The following is a 23781-nucleotide window of genomic DNA, read 5'->3' as shown; positions in this document are numbered from 1 at the left end:
CACCCTCAGCTAGAGGTACCACACACACACACACACACTGGCCTCTATGTCCAACCCTCAGCTGGAGGTACCACACACACACACACACACACACACTGGCCTCTATGTCCCACCCTCAGCTAGAGGTACCACACACACACACTGGCCTGTCAGTCCTCTAAGTAGTGGTTCTATATAGTGGTTATATGTAGTGGTTCTATCTAGTTAACCCAGTCCTCTATGTAGTGGTTCTATCTAGTTAACCCAGTCCTCTATGTAGTGGTTATATGTAGTGGTTCTATATAGTTAACCCAGTCCTCTATGTAGTGGTTCTATGTAGTGGTTCTATGTAGTTAACCCAGTCCTCTATGTAGTGGTTCTATATAGTTAACCCAGTCCTCTATGTAGTGGTTCTATGTAGTTAACCCAGTCCTCTATGTAGTGGTTCTATATAGTTAACCCAGTCCTCTATGTAGTGGTTCTATCTAGTTAACCCAGTCCTCTATGTAGTGGTTCTATGTAGTTAACCCAGTCCTCTATGTAGTGGTTCTATATAGTTAACCCAGTCCTCTATGTAGTGGTTCTATCTAGTGGTTCTATATAGTTAACCCAGTCCTCTATGTAGTGGTTCTATCTAGTTAACCCAGTCCTCTATGTAGTGGTTCTATGTAGTGGTTCTATCTAGTTAACCCAGTCCTCTATGTAGTGGTTCTATATAGTTAACCCAGTCCTCTATGTAGTGGTTCTATGTAGTGGTTCTATATAGTTAACCCAGTCCTCTATGTAGTGGTTCTATGTAGTGGTTCTATATAGTTAACCCAGTCCTCTATCTAGTGGTTCTATATAGTTAACCCAGTCCTCTATGTAGTGGTTCTATATAGTTAACCCAGTCCTCTATGTAGTGGTTCTATATAGTTAACCCAGTCCTCTATGTAGTGGTTCTATCTAGTTAACCCAGTCCTCTATGTAGTGGTTCTATCTAGTGGTTCTATATAGTTAACCCAGTCCTCTATGTAGTGGTTCTATATAGTTAACCCAGTCCTCTATGTAGTGGTTCTATATAGTTAACCCAGTCCTCTATGTAGTGGTTCTATCTAGTTAACCCAGTCCTCTATGTAGTGGTTCTATGTAGTGGTTAAATATATAGTTAACCCAGTCCTCTATGTAGTGGTTCTATCTAGTGGTTCTATATAGTTAACCCAGTCCTCTATGTAGTGGTTCTATATAGTTAACCCAGTCCTCTATGTAGTGGTTCTATATAGTTAACCCAGTCCTCTATGTAGTGGTTCTATATAGTTAACCCAGTCCTCTATGTAGTGGTTCTATCTAGTTAACCCAGTCCTCTATGTAGTGGTTCTATATAGTTAACCCAGTCCTCTATGTAGTGGTTCTATCTAGTTAACCCAGTCCTCTATGTAGTGGTTCTATATAGTGGTTCTATATAGTTAACCCAGTCCTCTATGTAGTGGTTCTATGTAGTGGTTCTATATAGTTAACCCAGTCCTCTATGTAGTGGTTCTATATAGTTAACCCAGTCCTCTATGTAGTGGTTCTATATAGTTAACCCAGTCCTCTATGTAGTGGTTCTATATAGTTAACCCAGTCCTCTATGTAGTGGTTCTATATAGTTAACCCAGTCCTCTATGTAGTGGTTCTATATAGTTAACCCAGTCCTCTATGTAGTGGTTCTATATAGTTAACCCAGTCCTCTATGTAGTGGTTCTGTGTAGTGGTTCTATATAGTTAACCCAGTCCTCTATGTAGTGGTTCTGTGTAGTGGTTCTGTCTAGTTAACCCAGTAACTCTAAGTAGGCGTTCTATATACACTGCTCAAATAAATAAAGGGAACACTTAAACAACACAATGTAACTCCAAGTCAATCACACTTCTGTGAAATCAAACTGTCCACTTAGGAAGCAACACTGATTGACAATACATGTCACATGCTGTTGTGCAAATGGAATAGACAACAGGTGGAAATTATAGGCAATTAGCAAGACACCCCCAATAAAGGAGTGGTTCTGCAGTTGGTGACCACAGACCACTTCTCAGTTCCTATGCTTCCTGGCTGATGTTTTGGTCACTTTTGAATGCTGGCGGTGCTTTCACTCTAGTGGTAGCATGAGACGGAGTCTACAACCCACACAAGTGGCTCAGGTAGTACAGCTCATCCAGGATGGAACATCAATGCGAGCTGTGGCAAGAAGGTTTGCTGTGTCTGTCAGCGTAGTGTCCAGAGCATGGAGGCGCTACCAGGAGACAGGCCAGCACATCAGGAGACGTGGAGGAGGCCGTAGGAGGGCAACAACCCAGCAGCAGGACCGCTACCTCCGCCTTTGTGCAAGGAGGAGCACTGCCAGAGCCCTGCAAAATGACCTCCAGCAGGCCACAAATGTGCATGTGTCTGCTCAAACGGTCAGAAACAGACTCCATGAGGGTGGGATGAGGGCCCGACATCTACAGGTGGGGGTTGTGCTTACAGCCCAACACCGTGCAGGACGTTTGGCATTTGCCAGAGAACACCAAGATTGGCAAATTCGCCACTGGCGCCCTGTGCTCTTCACAGATGAAAGCAGGTTCACACTGAGCACATGTGACAGACGTGACAGTCTGGAGACGCCGTGGAGAACGTTCTGCTGCCTGCAACATCCTCCAGCATGACCGGTTTGACGGTGGGTCAGTCATGGTGTGGGGTGGCATTTCTTTGGGGGGCCACACAGCCCTCCATGTGCTCGCCAGAGGTAGCCTGACTGCCATTAGGTACCGAGAGGAGATCCTCAGACCCCTTGTGAGACCATATGCTGGTGCGGTTGGCCCTGGGTTCCTCCTAATGCAAGTCAATGCTAGACCTCATGTGGCTGGAGTGTGTCTGCAGTTCCTGCAAGAGGAAGGCATTGATGCTATGGACTGGCCCGCCCGTTTTCCAGACCTGAATCTAATTGAGCACATCTGGGACATCATGTCTCGCTCCATCCAGCAACACCACGTTGCACCACAGACTTTCCAGGAGTCGGCGGATGCTTTAGTCCAGGTCTGGGAGGAGATCCCTCAGGAGACCATCCGCCACCTCATCAGGAGCATGCCCAGGCGTTGTAGGGAGGTCATACAGGCACGTGGAGGCCACACACACTACTGAGCCTCATTTTGACTTGTTTTAAGGACATTACATCAAAGTTGGATCAGCCTGTAGTGTGGTTTTCCACATTAATTTAGAGTGTGACTCCAAATCCAGACCTCCATGGGTTGATACATTTGATTTCCATTGATAATTTTTGTGTGATTTTGTTGTCAGCACATTCAACTATGTAAAGAAAAAAGTATTTAATAAGAATATTTCATTCATTCAGATCTAGGATGTGTTATTTTAGTGTTCCCTTTATTTTTTTGAGCAGTGTATAGAGAGGGTTAAATAGGGCCGGACCACTGGAATGTGTGTTTTGATGTTTCTATTGGATCTGGTTTTAATTGGGATTTCCCAGCATCCCTTGAGATAGGCTGGGGCAGAAACGTTACCCTTTCCTATGTCTGTAGGAGTTGATCAACCAGGGCCGTCAGAAGGTGATGGAGGCCACCAACGCTCTCAAGTTCCTCCCCAGAGAATCTCTAGAGGACACCATCGGGAGAGTGGTGAGTGGAGGGAGAGAGGGAGAGAGGGAGGGAGAGAGAGGGACGGACGGACGGAGGGAGAGCGGTGGATGGGTGGAGGGAGGGAGGGAGGGAGAGGGATGGAGGGAGGGAGGGAGGGATGGATGGAATGGAGGGAGAGGGATGGATGGGTGGAGGGAGGGAGGGAGGGAGAGGGATGGATGGGTGGAGGGAGGGAGGGAGGGAGAGGGGTGGATGGGTGGGTGGAGGGAGGGAGGGGGATGGATGGGTGGGTGGGTGGAGGGAGGGAGGGAGGGGGATGGATGGGTGGGTGGAGGGAGGGAGATGGATGGGTGGGTAGAGGGAGGGAGGGAGGGAGGGAGGGAGGGAGGGGGGGGATGGATGGATGGATGGATGGGTGGAGGGAGGGAGGGAGGGAGAGGGATGGATGGGTGGAGGGAGGGAGGGAGGGAGGGATGGAATAGAGGGAGGGATGGATGGAATGGAGGGAGGGAGAAGGAGGGATGGGTGGAGGGAGGGAGGGAGGGATGGAATAGAGGGAGGGAGAGGGAGGGATGGATGGAATAGAGGGAGGGAGAGGGAGGGATGGAGAGGGAGGGAGGGGGGGGTGTAATGTTTTGTATTGCTGCTGGAGTCCTACCTACCGTCACTTCAGCGTTTATTCTCCCCCGTAGAACCTGAAGACTTCAGGTGTGAAGATGTTTAATGGTTTGTTAGGACTGTGTGTTGTCCGTGCTGTGACCACTCTCCTCTTCCTCTCCCCACTCTCCCCTTCCTCTCCCCACTCTCCCCTTCCTCTCCCCACTCTCCTCTCTTCTCCAGTGGAAGGAGAACCCAGCCCTGACGGAGTCCCAGGTCCAGGCCATGGCTCTGGGGAGACAGGCCAGTGTAGAGATGGAGCTCAAACGAAGAGAAGCTGTCTACAGAGACGTCCTCAATAACCAACAGACTGTAAGATCACAACTTCTAACGTTTTCTTTCCACCTGCTATCTTAATCTCTCCTGCTTCTTTTTCTAGCATTCAGGCTAACCACCACCTAGCCTCTCTCTTCATCTCTCTCTGATGGAACCTGCGAAGTCCTGACCTCTCTCTCTCCATCTCTCTCTGATGGAACCTGAGAAGTCCTGACCTCTCTCTCTCCATCTGTCTCTCTCTGATGGGACCTGAGAAGTCCTGACCTCTCTCTCCATCTGTCTCTCTGATGGAACCTGAGAAGTCCTGACCTCTTTCTCTCCATCTCTCTCTGATGGAACCTGAGGAGTCCTGACCTCTCTCTCTCCATCTGTCTCTCTCTGATGGAACCTGAGAAGTCCTGACCTCTCCCTCCATCTGTCTCTGATGGAACCTGAGAAGTCCTGACCTCTTTCTCTCCATCTGTCTCTGATGGAAACTGAGAAGTCCTGACCTCTTTCTCTCCATCTGTCTCTCTGATGGAACCTGTGAAGTCCTGACCTCTTTCTCTCCATCTGTCTCTCTCTGATGGAACCTGAGAAGTCCTAACCTCTCTCTCCATCTGTCTCTGATGGAACCTGAGAAGTCCTAACCTCTCTCTCCATCTGTCTCTGATGGAACCTGAGAAGTCCTAACCTCTCTCTCCATCTGTCTCTGATGGAACCTGAGAAGTCCTAACCTCTCTCTCCATCTGTCTCTGATGGAACCTGAGAAGTCCTAACCTCTCTCTCCATCTGTCTCTCTGATGGAACCTGAGAAGTCCTGACCTCTCTCTCTCCATCTGTCTCTCTGATGGAACCTGAGAAGTCCTGACCTCTCTCTCCATCTGTCTCTGATGGAACCTGAGAAGTCCTGACCTCTCCCTCCATCTGTCTCTCTGATGGAACATGAGAAGTCCTGACCTCTTTCTCTCCATCTGTCTCTCTCTGATGGAACCTGAGAAGTCCTGACCTCTCCCTCCATCTGTCTCTGATGGAACCTGAGAAGTCCTGACCTCTCTCTCTCCATCTGTCTCTCTCTGATGGAACCTGAGAAGTCCTGACCTCTTTCTCTCCATCTGTCTCTCTCTGATGGAACCTGAGAAGTCCTGACCTCTCTGTCCATCTGTCTCTCTGATGGAACCTGAGAAGTCCTAACCTCTCCCTCCATCTGTCGGAACCTGAGAAGTCCTGACCTCTCTCTCTCCATCTGTCTCTCTGATGGAACCTGAGAAGTCCTGACCTCTCTCTCCATCTGTCTCTGATGGAACCTGAGAAGTCCTGACCTCTCTCTCTCCATCTGTCTCTCTCTGATGGAACCTGAGAAGTCCTGACCTCTCTCTCTCCATCTGTCTCTCTCTGATGGAACCTGTGAAGTCCTGACCTCTTTCTCTCCATCTGTCTCTCTGATGGAACCTGAGAAGTCCTAACCTCTCCCTCCATCTGTCTCTCTGATGGAACCTGAGAAGTCCTGACCTCTCTCTCTCCATCTGTCTCTCTGATGGAACCTGAGAAGTCCTGACCTCTCCCTCCATCTGTCTCTCTCTGATGGAACCTGAGAAGTCCTGACCTCTTTCTCTCCATCTGTCTCTCTCTGATGGAACCTGAGAAGTCCTGACCTCTCTCTCCATCTGTCTCTCTCTGATGGAACCTGAGAAGTCCTGACCTCTCTCTCTCCATCTGTCTCTCTCTGATGGAACCTGTGAAGTCCTGACCTCTTTCTCTCCATCTGTCTCTCTGATGGAACCTGAGAAGTCCTAACCTCTCTCTCTCCATCTGTCTCTGATGGAACCTGAGAAGTCCTGACCTCTCTTTCCATCTGTCTCTGATGGAACCTGAGAAGTCCTAACCTCTCTCTCCATCTCTCTCTGATGGAACCTGAGAAGTCCTGACCTCTCCCTCCATCTGTCTCTCTCTGATGGAACCTGAGAAGTCCTAACCTCTCCCTGCCTCCCCTCCACAGCTAATGATGTACGTTCAGAAGGTGATCACCAACAGGAAGGTGAGAGAGCAGCAGATCGCCATGGCCAACCAGGCCCAGCTGATGAGCCAGATGAACGGCATGCTGGGAGCTGGAGGGATGAGCCAGATGGAACTCTTGGGGTTGTACCAACAGCTGGGGGCGCTACAGGGTCATCCCACCCACCCTTCCATGGGCGGCAAGAACCCCGGCCCCTCCAAGGGCAACCTGTAAGGGGAGGGGGACCCAGGGCGTGCCCTACATAGTGCACTATCCACTATCCATATTGACTGAGTGCGCAACGTTAGACCAATGTAGCGAATATGGTTCCATTTGTGACCCAGACTGCCCCCTCGATGTCTCAGTAGGCTGCTCCCTAATGCTGCTCTGTCTCCTATGTAAGTGCACTAGATGGAGCCCGGAGGGTTTTGGTTAGAAGTAGTGCACTATGTAGGGGATAGAGGTGTGTGATCTGGGAACGATGCCGCTGCCTTTACAACCCTTCTTCACTGGGGAGGTGAGAGACGACACAGAGAGAAGGGTCTCGGAACCCCTCACCGCTCCCCTCCAGCTCTCCTGAAGCAGGGAATGACTTGTATAGGGACTATATGAAGGGGTTTTAGCAATTTCATTTGAGATTCTGTATATACCGCCTAAATGTTATTCAAGTTCTCTTCTATAGTTCACATGTATTTAAAGGAGAAATGTTAAGCATTGCGTTATTCTTTCCCCTTAAAAGGAGGGTTTGTTTTAATGAATAGATGTTTCTGTAAGTTGTGTTTTTATACAGTTTTAATGAATGCCTGTCTATCTAAAGAACCCCCATAGTGGGACCATCTAGAACCCTCCCTCCACACGCAGGCTAGCGGACGGACACGCAGGCTAGCGGACGCAGGCTAGCGGACGCAGGCTAGCGGACGCAGGCTAGCGGACGGACACGCAGGCTAGCGGACGCAGGCTAGCGGACGGACACGCAGGCTAGCGGACGCAGGCTAGCGGAGGGACACGCAGGCTAGCGGACGCAGGCTAGCGGACACAGGCTAGCGGACGGACACGCAGGCTAGCGGACGCAGGCTAGCGGACGGACACGCAGGCTAGCGGACGCAGGCTAGCGGACGGACACGCAGGCTAGCGGACGCAGGCTAGCGGACGGACACGCAGGCTAGCGGAGGGACACGCAGGCTAGCGGAGGGACACGCAGGCTAGCGGACGGACACGCAGGCTAGCGGGCGGACCCCCATAGTGGGACCATAGTGCTGACTAATTGGTGACAGGACTATTTTAGGATAGCTACAAGATGCGATCCATCTAGAACCCTCCCTCCACACGCAGGCTAGCGGACGGACACGCAGGCTAGCGGTGATGGTGTCCTCAAACTATTTTGGGAGATTTTGATGCATAGCCATGACAAGAAAAGACTATAACATTCAAATAAACTCTCTCTCTTTGTAAAGCTCATGCTCTTGTTGTCAAGTTGTTGCCTAGCGTAGCTCCATATCCCAGGGTGCTGTTCATCCTTCTCTTTCTGTTCCACTTGCTGCATCCTAATCCAACCCTGGTAGAGGACTGGGTCGACAGGAGGTTGTCTGACCTGGTCGACTGTGTAGAGGAGGAGGGGGAGGTCAAAGGTCATGTCCAGCTCTTTTATTTCATTATGGGTGAACCCAGCGGGAATCAAATTCACCGTCTTGACGTTGCAGGCGGATCAACTGAGCCACAAAGGACTGAAGTTTCACACCGTCTAGCTTTTAAATCAGGACCCGATCCTTCCAAAACATTCCTCTAATTGAGATTCCAGTGGGCCATTCCTTATCCAGACCTGGGTTAGCTGGTTAGCAGCACCAGACCTGGGTTAGCTGGTTAGCAGCACCAGACCTGGGTTAGCTGGTTAGCAGCACCAGACCTGGGTTAGCTGGTTAGCAGCACCAGACCTGGGTTAGCTGGCTAGCAGCACCAGACCTGGGTTAGCTGGCTAGCAGCACCAGACCTGGGTTAGCTGGCTAGCAGCACCAGACCTGGGTTAGCTGGTTAGCAGCACCAGACCTGGGTTAGCTGGCTAGCAGCACCAGTCCTGGGTTAGCTGGCTAGCAGCACCAGACCTGGGTTAGCTGGTTAGCAGCACCAGACCTGGGTTAGCTGGCTAGCAGCACCAGACCTGGGTTAGCTGGCTAGCAGCACCAGTCCTGGGTTAGCTGGCTAGCAGCACCAGTCCTGGGATAGCTGGCTAGCAGCACCAGTCCTGGGTTAGCTGGCTAGCAGCACCAGACCGGGGTTAGCTGGCTAGCAGCACCAGTCCTGGGTTAGCTGGCTAGCAGCACCAGACCTGGGTTAGCTGGTTAGCTCAGGACTATCGTCTCCACCCAGGCTACCTGTTCTCTACTATAGTCTCCATCCAGGCTACCTGTTTTCTACTATAGTCTCCACCCAGGCTACCTGTTCTCTATTATACTCTCCACCCAGGCTACCTGTTCTCTACTATAGTCTCCACCCAGGCTACCTGTTCTCTACTATAGTCTCCATCCAGGCTACCTGTTCTCTACTATAGTCTCCACCCAGGCTACCTGTTCTCTATTATACTCTCCACCCAGGCTACCTGTTCTCTACTATAGTCTCCACCCAGGCTACCTGTTCTCTACTATAGTCTCCACCCAGGCTACCTGTTCTCTACTATAGTCTCCACCCAGGCTACCTGTTCTCTACTATAGTCTCCACCCAGGCTACCTGTTCTCTACTATAGTCTCCACCCAGGCTACCTGTTCTCTATTATACTCTCCACCCAGGCTACCTGTTCTCCACTATAGTCTCCACCCAGGCTACCTGTTCTCCACTATAGTCTCCACCCAGGCTACCTGTTCTCTACTATAGTCTCCACCCAGGCTACCTGTTCTCCACTATAGTCTCCACCCAGGCTACCTGTTCTCCACTATAGTCTCCACCCAGGCCACCTGTTCTCCACTATAGTCTCCACCCAGGCCACCTGTTCTCTACTATAGTCTCCACCCAGGCTACCTGTTCTCTACTATAGTCTCCACCCAGGCTACCTGTTCTCTACTATAGTCTCCACCCAGGCCACCTGTTCTCTACTATAGTCTCCACCCAGACTACCTGTTCTCTACTATAGTCTCCACCCAGGCTACCTGTTCTCTACTATAGTCTCCACCCAGGCTACCTGTTCTCTACTATAGTCTCCACCCAGGCTACCTGTTCTCTACTATAGTCTCCACCCAGGCTACCTGTTCTCTACTATAGTCTCCACCCAGGCTACCTGTTCTCTACTAGTCTCCACCCAGGCTACCTGTTCTCTACTATAGTCTCCACCCAGGCTACCTGTTCTCTACTATAGTCTCCACCCAGGCTACCTGTTCTCTACTAAGGCACATGTTTATTTTCCTAAATAAAAGTCAGTGTTGTCGGAGGAGGAAGTGATGTCTGTCTGACCTGATCAACTGGAGACTGAGTTCCTCCGTTTGCACAGTAAGGTGTAATTCAGAAATGTAGCCTGTCGCCCTCCCACTCTACTCTACCAAGAATGTTCTTCTCATGTTCAGCAAATTCACCAACTTGTTTTTGTTGCCATTCATTGATTAATCTGACTGGCTACTATCTTGAAAAGTATTTAAAATAACATTTAATAAAGTGACCAAAAGGGTGACCACCTTTTTTTTGTTTTTGTGGGTTCTTTCACTGACTACACCACGGGGAATACTGACTACACCACAGGGAATACTGACTACACCACAGGGAATACTGACTACACCACAGGGAATACTGACTACACCATGGGGAATACTGACTACACCACGGGGAATACTGACTACACCACGGGGAATACTGACTACACCACAGGGAATACTGACCACGGGGAATACTGACTACACCACAGGGAATACTGACTACACCACAGGGAATACTGACTACACCACAGGGAATACTGACCACAGGGAATACTGACTACACCACAGGGAATACTGACTACACCACGGGGAATACTGACTACACCACGGGGAATACTGACTACACCACGGGGAATACTGACTACACCACGGGGAATACTGACTACACCACAGGGAATATTGACTACACCATAGGGAATACCGACTACACTACACCACAGGGAATACTGACTACACCACAGGGAAAACCGACTACACCACAGGGAGTACCGACTACACCACAGGGAGTGCTGACTACACCACAGGGAGAGCTGACTACACAGGGAATACTGACTACACCACAGGGAAAACCGACTACACCACAGGGAGTACCGACTACACCACAGGGAGTGCTGACTACACCACAGGGAATACTGACCACAGGGAATACTGACTACACCACAGGGAATACTGACTACACCACGGGGAATACTGACTACACCACGGGGAATACTGACTACACCACGGGGAATACTGACTACACCACGGGGAATACTGACTACACCACGGGGAATACTGACTACACCACAGGGAATATTGACTACACCATAGGGAATACCGACTACACTACACCACAGGGAATACTGACTACACCACAGGGAAAACCGACTACACCACAGGGAGTACCGACTACACCACAGGGAGTGCTGACTACACCACAGGGAGAGCTGACTACACAGGGAATACTGACTACACCACAGGGAAAACCGACTACACCACAGGGAGTACCGACTACACCACAGGGAGTGCTGACTACACCACAGGGAGTGCTGACTACACCACAGGGAGTGCTGACTACACCACAGGGAAAACCGACTACACCACAGGGAGTACCGACTACACCCCAAGGAATACTGACTACACCACAGGGAATGTTGACTACGTCACGGAATGCTCACTACACCATAGGGAATGCTGACTACGTCACGGAATGCTGACTACTGGACTCCACTATCATTCCTCTCTCTTCTCTTGTCTTCAGTCTTTCATCTAGCAGCTCTCTGCTTGGTATTGTTTTCCTTTCTGTCTGCCAGGGTTTTTCCCTCCGCACGTCTTTGGCTTTTCCTTCCCCAGTCCTCTCTATCCCCCTCCCCAGTCCTCTCTATCCCCCTCCCCAGTCCTCTCTATCCCCAGTCTCTCTATCCCCCTCCCCAGTCCTCTCTATCCCCCCCTCCCCAGTCCTCTCTATCCCCAGTCCTCTCTATCCCCCTCCCCAGTCCTCTCTATCCCCCTCCCCAGTCCTCTCTATCCCCCTCCCCAGTCCTCTCTATCCCCCTCCCCAGTCCTCTCCTCTCTATCCCCCTCCCCAGTCCTCTCTATCCCCTCCCCAGTCCTCTCTATCCCCCCAGTCCTCTCTATCCCCGCACCCCAGTCCTCTCTATCCCCCCGCACCCCAGTCCTCTCTATCCCCCGCACCCCAGTCCTCTCTATCCCCCGCACCCCAGTCCTCTCTATCCCCCCACCCCAGTCCTCTCTATCCCCGCACCCCAGTCCTCTCTATCTCCACTCCCCAGTCCTCTCTATCCCCCGCACCCCAGTCCTTTCTATCCCCAACCCCCCAGTCCTCTCTATCCCCCTATTGCAGATGTTGACATGTTGATCCCATCCACTACTATACCCAGATAACCGCTCCACTACTATACCCAGGTGACTGCTCCACTACTATACCCAGATGACCGCTCCACTACTATACCCAGATGACCGCTCCACTACTATACCCAGGTGACCGCTCCGCTACTATACCCAGATGACCGCTCCTCTACTATACCCAGGTGACCGCTCCACTACTATACCCAGATGACCGCTCCACTACTATATACCCAGATGACCGCTCCGCTACTATACCCAGATGACCGCTCCGCTACTATACCCAGATGACCGCTCCGCTACTATACCCAGATGACCGCTCCACTATACCCAGATGACCGCTCCACTACTATACCCAGGTGACCGCTCCTCTGCTATACCCAGGTGACCGCTCCACTACTATACCCAGGTGACCGCTCCGCTACTATACCCAGGTGACCGCTCCGCTACTATACCCAGATGACCGCTCCGCTACCCAGATGACCGCTCCACTACTATACCCAGGTGACCGCTCCGCTACTATACCCAGATGACCGCTCCAATACTATACCCACATGACCGCTCCTCTACTATACCCAGATGACCGCTCCGCTACTATACCCAGGTGACCGCTCCGCTACTATACCCAGATGACCGCTCCGCTACCCAGATGACCGCTCCACTACTATACCCAGGTGACCGCTCCGCTACCCAGATGACCGCTCCACTACTATACCCAGATGACCGCTCCGCTACTATACCCAGATGACCGCTCCGCTACTATACCCAGGTGACCGCTCCGCTACTATACCCAGATGACCGCTCCGCTACCCAGATGACCGCTCCACTACTATACCCAGGTGACCGCTCCGCTACTATACCCAGATGACCGCTCCACTACTATACCCACATGACCGCTCCTCTACTATACCCAGATGACCGCTCCGCTACTATACCCAGGTGACCGCTCCGCTACTATACCCAGATGACCGCTCCGCTACCCAGATGACCGCTCCACTACTATACCCAGGTGACCGCTCCGCTACCCAGATGACCGCTCCACTACTATACCCAGATGACCGCTCCACTACTATACCCACATGACCGCTCCTCTACTATACCCAGATGACCGCTCCACTACTATACCCACATGACCGCTCCTCTACTATACCCAGGTGACCGCTCCACTACCCAGATGACCGCTCCGCTACTATACCCAGGTGACCGCTCCGCTACTATACCCAGATGACCGCTCCACTACTATACCCAGGTGACCGCTCCTCTGCTATACCCAGATGACCGCTCCGCTACCCAGATGACCGCTCCACTACCATACCCAGGTGACCGCTCCACTACTATACCCAGATGACCGCTCCACTACTATACCCAGATGACCGCTCCACTACTATACCCACATGACCGCTCCTCTACTATACCCACATGACCGCTCCACTACTATACCCAGATGACCGCTCCACTACTATACCCAGGTGACCGCTCCACTACTATACCCAGGTGACCGCTCCACTACTATACCCAGATGACCGCTCCACTACTATACCCACATGACCGCTCCTCTACTATACCCACATGACAGCTCCTCTACTATACCCAGGTGACCGCTCCACTACCCAGATGACCGCTCCGCTACTATACCCAGATGACCGCTCCGCTACTATACCCAGATGACCGCTCCACTATACCCAGATGACCGCTCCACTACTATACCCAGGTGACCGCTCCTCTGCTATACCCAGATGACCGCTCCGCTACCCAGATGACCGCTCCACTACTATACCCAGGTGACCGCTCCTCTGCTATACCCAGATGACCGCTCCTCTGCTATACCCAGATGACCGCTCCACTACTATACCCAGGTGACCGCTCCACTACTATACCCAGGTGACTGCTCCGCTACTATACCCAGATGACCGCTCCGCTACCAGATGACCGCTCCACTACTATACCCAGATGACCGCTCCTCTGCTATACCCAGATGACCGCTCCACTACTATACCCAGGTGACCGCTCCACTACTATACCCAGGTGACCGCTCCGCTACTATACCCAGATGACCGCTCCGCTACCCAGATGACCGCTCCACTACTATACCCAGGTGACCGCTCCTCTGCTATACCCAGGTGACTGCTCCGCTACTATACCCAGATGACCGCTCCGCTACCCAGATGACCGCTCCACTACTATACCCAGGTGACCGCTCCTCTGCTATACCCAGATGACCGCTCCTCTGCTATACCCAGATGACCGCTCCACTACTATACCCATGTGACCGCTCCACTACTATACCCAGGTGACCGCTCTACTACTATACCCAGATGACCGCTCCCCTACTATACCCAGATGACCGCTCCACTACTATACCCAGATGACCGCTCCGCTACTATACCCAGATGACCGCTCCGCTACTATACCCAGATGACCGCTCCACTACTATACCCAGGTGACCGCTCCGCTACTATACCCAGGTGACCGCTCCACTACTATACCCAGATGACCGCTCCACTACTATACCCAGATGACCGCTCCACTACTATACCCAGATGACCGCTCCACTACTATACCCAGATGACCGCTCCGCTACCCAGATGACCGCTCCTCTACTATACCCAGGTGACCGCTCCTCTACTATACCCACATGACCGCTCCTCTACTATACCCACATGACCGCTCCTCTACTATACCCAGGTGACCGCTCCACTACCCAGATGACCGCTCCTCTACTATACCCAGGTGACCGCTCCGCTACTATACCCAGTTGACCGCTCCTCTACTATACCCAGATGACCGCTCCACTACTATACCCAGATGACCGCTCCGCTACTATACCCAGATGACCGCTCCGCTAATATACCCAGGTGACCGCTCCGCTACTATACCCAGGTGACCGCTCCACTACTATACCCAGATGACCGCTCCGCTACTATACCCAGATGACCGCTCCGCTGCTATACCCAGATGACCGCTCCACTACTATACCCAGGTGACCGCTCCTCTGCTATACCCAGGTGACCGCTCCTCTGCTATACCCAGATGACCGCTCCACTACTATACCCAGGTGACCGCTCCACTACTATACCCAGGTGACCGCTCCGCTACTATACCCAGATGACCGCTCCGCTACCCAGATGACCGCTCCACTACTATACCCAGATGACCGCTCCACTACTATACCCAGGTGACCGCTCCACTACTATACCCAGGTGACCACTCCACTACTATACCCAGATGACCGCTCCACTACCCAGATGACCGCTCCGCTACCCAGATGACCGCTCCACTACTATACCCAGATGACCGCTCCACTACTATACCCAGATGACCGCTCCACTACTATACCCAGGTGACCGCTCCACTACTATACCCAGATGACCGCTCCGCTACCCAGATGACCGCTCCACTACTATACCCAGATGACCGCTCCACTACTATACCCAGATGACCGCTCCACTACTATACCCAGATGACCGCTCCACTACTACACTACTATACCCAGGTGACCGCTCCACTACTATACCCAGGTGACCGCTCCACTACCCAGATGACCGCTCCGCTACCCAGATGACCGCTCCACTACTATACCCAGATGACCGCTCCACTACTATACCCAGATGACCGCTCCACTACTATACCCAGGTGACCGCTCCACTACTATACCCAGATGACCGCTCCGCTACCCAGATGACCGCTCCGCTACCCAGATGACCGCTCCACTACTATACCCAGATGACCGCTCCACTACTATACCCAGATGACCGCTCCACTACTATACCCAGATGACCGCTCCACTACTATACCCAGATGACCGCTCCACTACTATACCCAGGTGACCGCTCCACTACTATACCCAGATGACCGCTCCGCTACTATACCCAGATGACCGCTCCGCTACTATACCCATATGACCGCTCCGCTACTATACCCAGATGACCGCTCCACTACTATACCCAGATGACCGCTCCTCTACTATACCCAGATGACCGCTCCGCTACTATACCCAGATGACCGCTCCGCTACTATACCCAGATGACCGCTCCGCTACTATACCCAGATGACCGCTCCTCTACTATACCCAGATGACCGCTCCGCTACTATACCCAGGTGACCGCTCCGCTACTATACCCAGGTGACCGCTCCGCTACTATACCCAGGTGACCGCTCCGCTACTATACCCAGGTGACCGCTCCGCTACTATACCCAGGTGACCGCTCCGCTACTATACCCAGGTGACCGCTCCACTACTATACCCAGGTGACCGCTCCGCTACCCAGATGACCGCTCCACTACTATACCCAGGTGACCGCTCCTCTACTATACCCACGTGACCGCTCCTCTACTATACCCACATGACCGCTCCTCTACTATACCCAGGTGACCGCTCCTCTACTATACCCAGATGACCGCTCCGCTACTATACCCAGGTGACCGCTCCTCTACTATACCCACTTGACCGCTCCTCTACTATACCCACATGACCGCTCCTCTACTATACCCAGGTGACCGCTCCTCTACTATACCCAGGTGACCGCTCCACTACTATACCCAGATGACCGCTCCACTACCCAGGTGACCGCTCCACTACTATACCCAGGTGACCGCTCCTCTACTATACCCAGATGACCGCTCCACTACTATACCCAGATGACCGCTCCACTACTATACCCAGATGACCGCTCCACTACTATACCCAGGTGACCGCTCCGCTACTATACCCAGATGACCGCTCCGCTACTATACCCAGATGACCGCTCCGCTACCCAGATGACCGCTCCACTACTATACCCAGATGACCGCTCCGCTACCCAGATGACCGCTCCCCTACCCAGATGACCGCTCCACTACCCAGGTGACCACTCCACTACTATACCCAGATGACCGCTCCGCTACTATACCCAGATGACCGCTCCACTACTATACCCAGGTCACCGCTCCACTACTATACCCAGATGACCGCTCCACTACTATACCCAGATGACCGCTCCACTACTATACCCAGATGACCGCTCCACTACCCAGATGACCGCTCCGCTACTATACCCAGATGACCGCTCCACTACTATACCCAGATGACCGCTCCATTACTATACCCAGATGACCGCTCCATTACTATACCCAGATGACCGCTCCATTACTATACCCAGATGACCGCTCCACTACTATACCTAGATGACCGCTCCATTACTATACCCAGATGACCGCTCCACTACTATACCTAGATGACCGCTCCGCTACCCAGATGACCACTCCGCTACTATACCCAGGTGACCGCTCCACTACTATACCCAGATGACCGCTCCGCTACTATACCCAGATGACCGCTCCGCTACTATACCCAGATGACCGCTCCACTATACCCAGATGACCGCTCCTCTGCTATACCCAGGTGACCGCTCCTCTGCTATACCCAGGTGACCGCTCCACTACTATACCCAGGTGACCGCTCCACTACTATACCCAGGTGACTGCTCCGCTACTATACCCAGATGACCGCTCCGCTACCCAGATGACCGCTCCACTACTATACCCAGATGACCGCTCCACTACTATACCCAGATGACCGCTCCATTACTATACCCAGATGACCGCTCCATTACTATACCCAGATGACCGCTCCACTACTATACCTAGATGACCGCTCCATTACTATGCCCAGATGACCGCTCCACTACTATACCTAGATGACCGCTCCGCTACCCAGATGACCGCTCCACTACTATACCCATATGACCGCTCTGCTACTATACCCAGATGACCGCTCCATTACTATACCCAGATGACCGCTCCACTACTATACCTAGATGACCGCTCCGCTACCCAGATGACCGCTCCACTACTATACCCAGATGACCGCTCCTCTACTATACCCAGATGACCGCTCCTCTACTATACCCAGATGACCGCTCCTCTACTATACCCAGATGACCGCTCCACTACTATACCCAGATGACCGCTCCTCTACTATACCCAGATGACCGCTCCATTACTATACCCAGATGACCGCTCCGCTACTATACCTAGATGACCGCTCCGCTACTATACCCAGGTGACCGCTCCATTACTATACCCAGATGACCGCTCCACTACTATACCTAGATGACCGCTCCGCTACTATACCCAGGTCACCGCTCCGCTACTATACCCAGATGACCGCTCCGCTACTATACCCAGGTCACCGCTCCACTACTATACCCACTTGACCGCTCCTCTACTATACCCACATGACCGCTCCTCTACTATACCCAGGTGACCGCTCCACTACTATACCCAGGTGACCGCTCCTCTACTATACCCAGGTGACCGCTCCACTACTATACCCAGATGACCGCTCCACTACCCAGGTGACCGCTCCACTACTATACCCAGGTGACCGCTCCTCTACTATACCCAGATGACCGCTCCACTACTATACCCAGATGACCGCTCCACTACTATACCCAGATGACCGCTCCACTACTATACCCAGGTGACCGCTCCGCTACTATACCCAGATGACCGCTCCACTACTATACCTAGATGACCGCTCCATTACTATGCCCAGATGACCGCTCCACTACTATACCTAGATGACCGCTCCGCTACCCAGATGACCGCTCCACTACTATACCCATATGACCGCTCTGCTACTATACCCAGATGACCGCTCCATTACTATACCCAGATGACCGCTCCACTACTATACCTAGATGACCGCTCCGCTACCCAGATGACCGCTCCACTACTATACCCAGATGACCGCTCCTCTACTATACCCAGATGACCGCTCCTCTACTATACCCAGATGACCGCTCCTCTACTATACCCAGATGACCGCTCCACTACTATACCCAGATGACCGCTCCTCTACTATACCCAGATGACCGCTCCATTACTATACCCAGATGACCGCTCCGCTACTATACCTAGATGACCGCTCCGCTACTATACCCAGGTGACCGCTCCATTACTATACCCAGATGACCGCTCCACTACTATACCTAGATGACCGCTCCGCTACTATACCCAGGTCACCGCTCCGCTACTATACCCAGATGACCGCTCCGCTACTATACCCAGGTCACCGCTCCACTACTATACCCACTTGACCGCTCCTCTACTATACCCACATGACCGCTCCTCTACTATACCCAGGTGACCGCTCCACTACTATACCCAGGTGACCGCTCCTCTACTATACCCAGGTGACCGCTCCACTACTATACCCAGATGACCGCTCCACTACCCAGGTGACCGCTCCACTACTATACCCAGGTGACCGCTCCTCTACTATACCCAGATGACCGCTCCACTACTATACCCAGATGACCGCTCCACTACTATACCCAGATGACCGCTCCACTACTATACCCAGGTGACCGCTCCGCTACTATACCCAGATGACCGCTCCGCTACTATACCCAGATGACCGCTCCGCTACCCAGATGACCGCTCCACTACTATACCCAGATGACCGCTCCGCTACCCAGATGACCGCTCCCCTACCCAGATGACCGCTCCACTACCCAGGTGACCACTCCACTACTATACCCAGATGACCGCTCCGCTACTATACCCAGATGACCGCTATACCCAGATGACCGCTCCACTACTATACCCAGGTCACCGCTCCACTACTATACCCAGATGACCGCTCCACTACTATACCCAGATGACCGCTCCGCTACCCAGATGACCGCTCCACTACTATACCCAGATGACCGCTCCACTACTATACCCAGATGACCGCTCCACTACTATACCCAGATGACCGCTCCACTACTACACTACTATACCCAGGTGACCGCTCCACTACTATACCCAGATGACCGCTCCACTACCCAGATGATACCCAGATGACCGCTCCACTACTATACCCAGATGACCGCTCCACTACTATACCCAGATGACCGCTCCACTACTATACCCAGGTGACCGCTCCACTACTATACCCAGATGACCGCTCCGCTACCCAGATGACCGCTCCACTACCAGATGACCGCTCCACTACTATACCCAGATGACCGCTCCACTACTATACCCAGATGACCGCTCCACTACTATACCCAGATGACCGCTCCACTACTATACCCAGATGACCGCTCCACTACTATACCCAGATGACCGCTCCGCTACTATACCCAGATGACCGCTCCGCTACTATACCCAGATGACCGCTCCCTACTATACCCAGATGACCGCTCCGCTACTATACCCAGATGACCGCTCCTCTACTATACCCAGATGACCGCTCCGCTACTATACCCAGATGACCGCTCCGCTACTATACCCAGATGACCGCTCCGCTACTATACCCAGATGACCGCTCCTCTACTATACCCAGATGACCGCTCCGCTACTATACCCAGGTGACCGCTCCGCTACTATACCCAGGTGACCGCTCCCTACTATACCCAGGTGACCGCTCCGCTACTATACCCAGGTGACCGCTCCTCTACTATACCCAGGTGACCGCTCCGCTACTATACCCAGGTGACCGCTCCACTACTATACCCAGGTGACCGCTCCACTACTATACCCAGGTGACCGCTCCGCTACCCAGATGACCGCTCCACTACTATACCCAGGTGACCGCTCCTCTACTATACCCACGTGACCGCTCCACTACTATACCCACATGACCGCTCCTCTACTATACCCAGGTGACCGCTCCTCTACTATACCCAGATGACCGCTCCCTACTATACCCAGGTGACCGCTCCTCTACTATACCCAGATGACCGCTCCTCTACTATACCCAGATGACCGCTCCTCTACTATACCCAGGTGACCGCTCCTCTACTATACCCAGGTGACCGCTCCACTACTATACCCAGATGACCGCTCCACTACCCAGGTGACCGCTCCACTACTATACCCAGGTGACCGCTCCTCTACTATACCCAGATGACCGCTCCACTACTATACCCAGATGACCGCTCCACTACTATACCCAGATGACCGCTCCACTACTATACCCAGGTGACCGCTCCGCTACTATACCCAGATGACCGCTCCCACTATACCCAGATGACCGCTCCGCTACCCAGATGACCCCTCCACTACTATACCCAGATGACCGCTCCCCTACCCAGATGACCGCTCCACTACCCAGGTGACCACTCCACTACTATACCCAGATGACCGCTCCGCTACTATACCCAGATGACCGCTCCACTACTATACCCAGATGACCGCTCCACTACTATACCCAGATGACCGCTCCGCTACCCAGATGACCGCTCCACTACTATACCCAGATGACCGCTCCACTACCCAGATGACCGCTCCGCTACTATACCCAGATGACCGCTCCACTACTATACCCAGATGACCGCTCCATTACTATACCCAGATGACCGCTCCATTACTATACCCAGATGACCGCTCCATTACTATACCCAGATGACCGCTCCACTACTATACCAGATGACCGCTCCATTACTATACCCAGATGACCGCTCCACTACTATACCTAGATGACCGCTCCACTATACCCAGATGACCGCTCCGCTACTATACCCAGATGACCGCTCCACTACTATACCCAGATGACCGCTCCGCTACTATACCCAGATGACCGCTCCGCTACTATACCCAGATGACCGCTCCGCTACTATACCCAGATGACCGCTCCACTATACCCAGATGACCGCTCCTCTGCTATACCCAGGTGACCGCTCCTCTGCTATACCCAGGTGACCGCTCCACTACTATACCCAGGTGACCGCTCCGCTACCCAGATGACCGCTCCACTACTATACCCAGGTGACCGCTCCTCTACTATACCCACGTGACCGCTCCTCTACTATACCCACATGACCGCTCCTCTACTATACCCAGGTGACCGCCCCTCTACTATACCCAGATGACCGCTCCGCTACTATACCCAGGTGACCGCTCCTCTACTATACCCACTTGACCGCTCCTCTACTATACCCACATGACCGCTCCTCTACTATACCCAGGTGACCGCTCCTCTACTATACCCAGGTGACCGCTCCACTACTATACCCAGATGACCGCTCCACTACCCAGGTGACCGCTCCACTACTATACCCAGGTGACCGCTCCTCTACTATACCCAGATGACCGCTCCACTACTATACCCAGATGACCGCTCCACTACTATACCCAGATGACCGCTCCACTACTATACCCAGGTGACCGCTCCGCTACTATACCCAGATGACCGCTCCGCTACTATACCCAGATGACCGCTCCGCTACCCAGATGACCCCTCCACTACTATACCCAGATGACCGCTCCGCTACCCAGATGACCGCTCCCCTACCCAGATGACCGCTCCACTACCCAGGTGACCACTCCACTACTATACCCAGATGACCGCTCCGCTACTATACCCAGATGACCGCTCCACTACTATACCCAGGTCACCGCTCCACTACTATACCCAGATGACCGCTCCACTACTATAACCAGATGACCGCTCCGCTACCCAGATGACCGCTCCACTACTATACCCAGATGACCGCTCCACTACCCAGATGACCGCTCCGCTACTATACCCAGATGACCGCTCCACTACTATACCCAGATGACCGCTCCATTACTATACCCAGATGACCGCTCCATTACTATACCCAGATGACCGCTCCATTACTATACCCAGATGACCGCTCCACTACTATACCTAGATGACCGCTCCATTACTATACCTAGATGACCGCTCCGCTACCCAGATGACCGCTCCGCTACTATACCCAGGTGACCGCTCCACTACTATACCCAGATGACCGCTCCGCTACTATACCCAGATGACCGCTCCGCTACTATACCCAGATGACCGCTCCGCTACTATACCCAGATGACCGCTCCACTATACCCAGATGACCGCTCCTCTGCTATACCCAGGTGACCGCTCCTCTGCTATACCCAGGTGACCGCTCCACTACTATACCCAGGTGACCGCTCCACTACTATACCCAGGTGACTGCTCCGCTACTATACCCAGATGACCGCTCCGCTACCCAGATGACCGCTCCACTACTATACCCAGATGACCGCTCCACTACTATACCCAGATGACCGCTCCATTACTATACCCAGATGACCGCTCCATTACTATACCCAGATGACCGCTCCACTACTATACCTAGATGACCGCTCCATTACTATGCCCAGATGACCGCTCCACTACTATACCTAGATGACCGCTCCGCTACCCAGATGACCGCTCCACTACTATACCCATATGACCGCTCTGCTACTATACCCAGATGACCGCTCCATTACTATACCCAGATGACCGCTCCACTACTATACCTAGATGACCGCTCCGCTACCCAGATGACCGCTCCACTACTATACCCAGATGACCGCTCCTCTACTATACCCAGATGACCGCTCCTCTACTATACCCAGATGACCGCTCCTCTACTATACCCAGATGACCGCTCCACTACTATACCCAGATGACCGCTCCTCTACTATACCCAGATGACCGCTCCATTACTATACCCAGATGACCGCTCCGCTACTATACCTAGATGACCGCTCCGCTACTATACCCAGGTGACCGCTCCATTACTATACCCAGATGACCGCTCCACTACTATACCTAGATGACCGCTCCGCTACTATACCCAGGTGACCGCTCCGCTACTATACCCAGATGACCGCTCCGCTACTATACCCAGGTCACCGCTCCACTACTATACCCACTTGACCGCTCCTCTACTATACCCACATGACCGCTCCTCTACTATACCCAGGTGACCGCTCCACTACTATACCCAGGTGACCGCTCCTCTACTATACCCAGGTGACCGCTCCACTACTATACCCAGATGACCG

The 23781-nt window shown here is 52.8% G+C and overlaps 1 protein-coding gene across 3 annotated transcripts in view; it reads left to right on the top strand.

Annotated features, from left to right (window-relative positions):
• Window positions 1-10132, top strand: part of LOC115126342 (transcriptional regulator ATRX-like) — a 99851-nt gene extending 89719 nt beyond the window's left edge. For all 3 annotated transcript variants that reach the window (XM_065018266.1, XM_065018267.1, XM_065018268.1), the window contains exons 31-33: window positions 3511-3606; window positions 4408-4536; window positions 6479-10132. In XM_065018266.1, coding sequence (XP_064874338.1) covers window positions 3511-3606; window positions 4408-4536; window positions 6479-6709 — 456 coding nt within the window. In that variant the 3' untranslated portion in view covers window positions 6710-10132. The remainder of the gene's footprint in view (window positions 1-3510; window positions 3607-4407; window positions 4537-6478) is intronic.
• Window positions 10133-23781: the final 13649 nt, after the last annotated feature.

The sequence above is a fragment of the Oncorhynchus nerka genome, linkage group LG5 (assembly GCF_034236695.1).
Source record: "Oncorhynchus nerka isolate Pitt River linkage group LG5, Oner_Uvic_2.0, whole genome shotgun sequence".
Taxonomy (NCBI): Eukaryota; Metazoa; Chordata; class Actinopteri; order Salmoniformes; family Salmonidae; genus Oncorhynchus; species Oncorhynchus nerka.
Note: the sequence above shows the minus strand (reverse complement) of the source record. Positions and strands in the feature narration are given on the sequence as shown.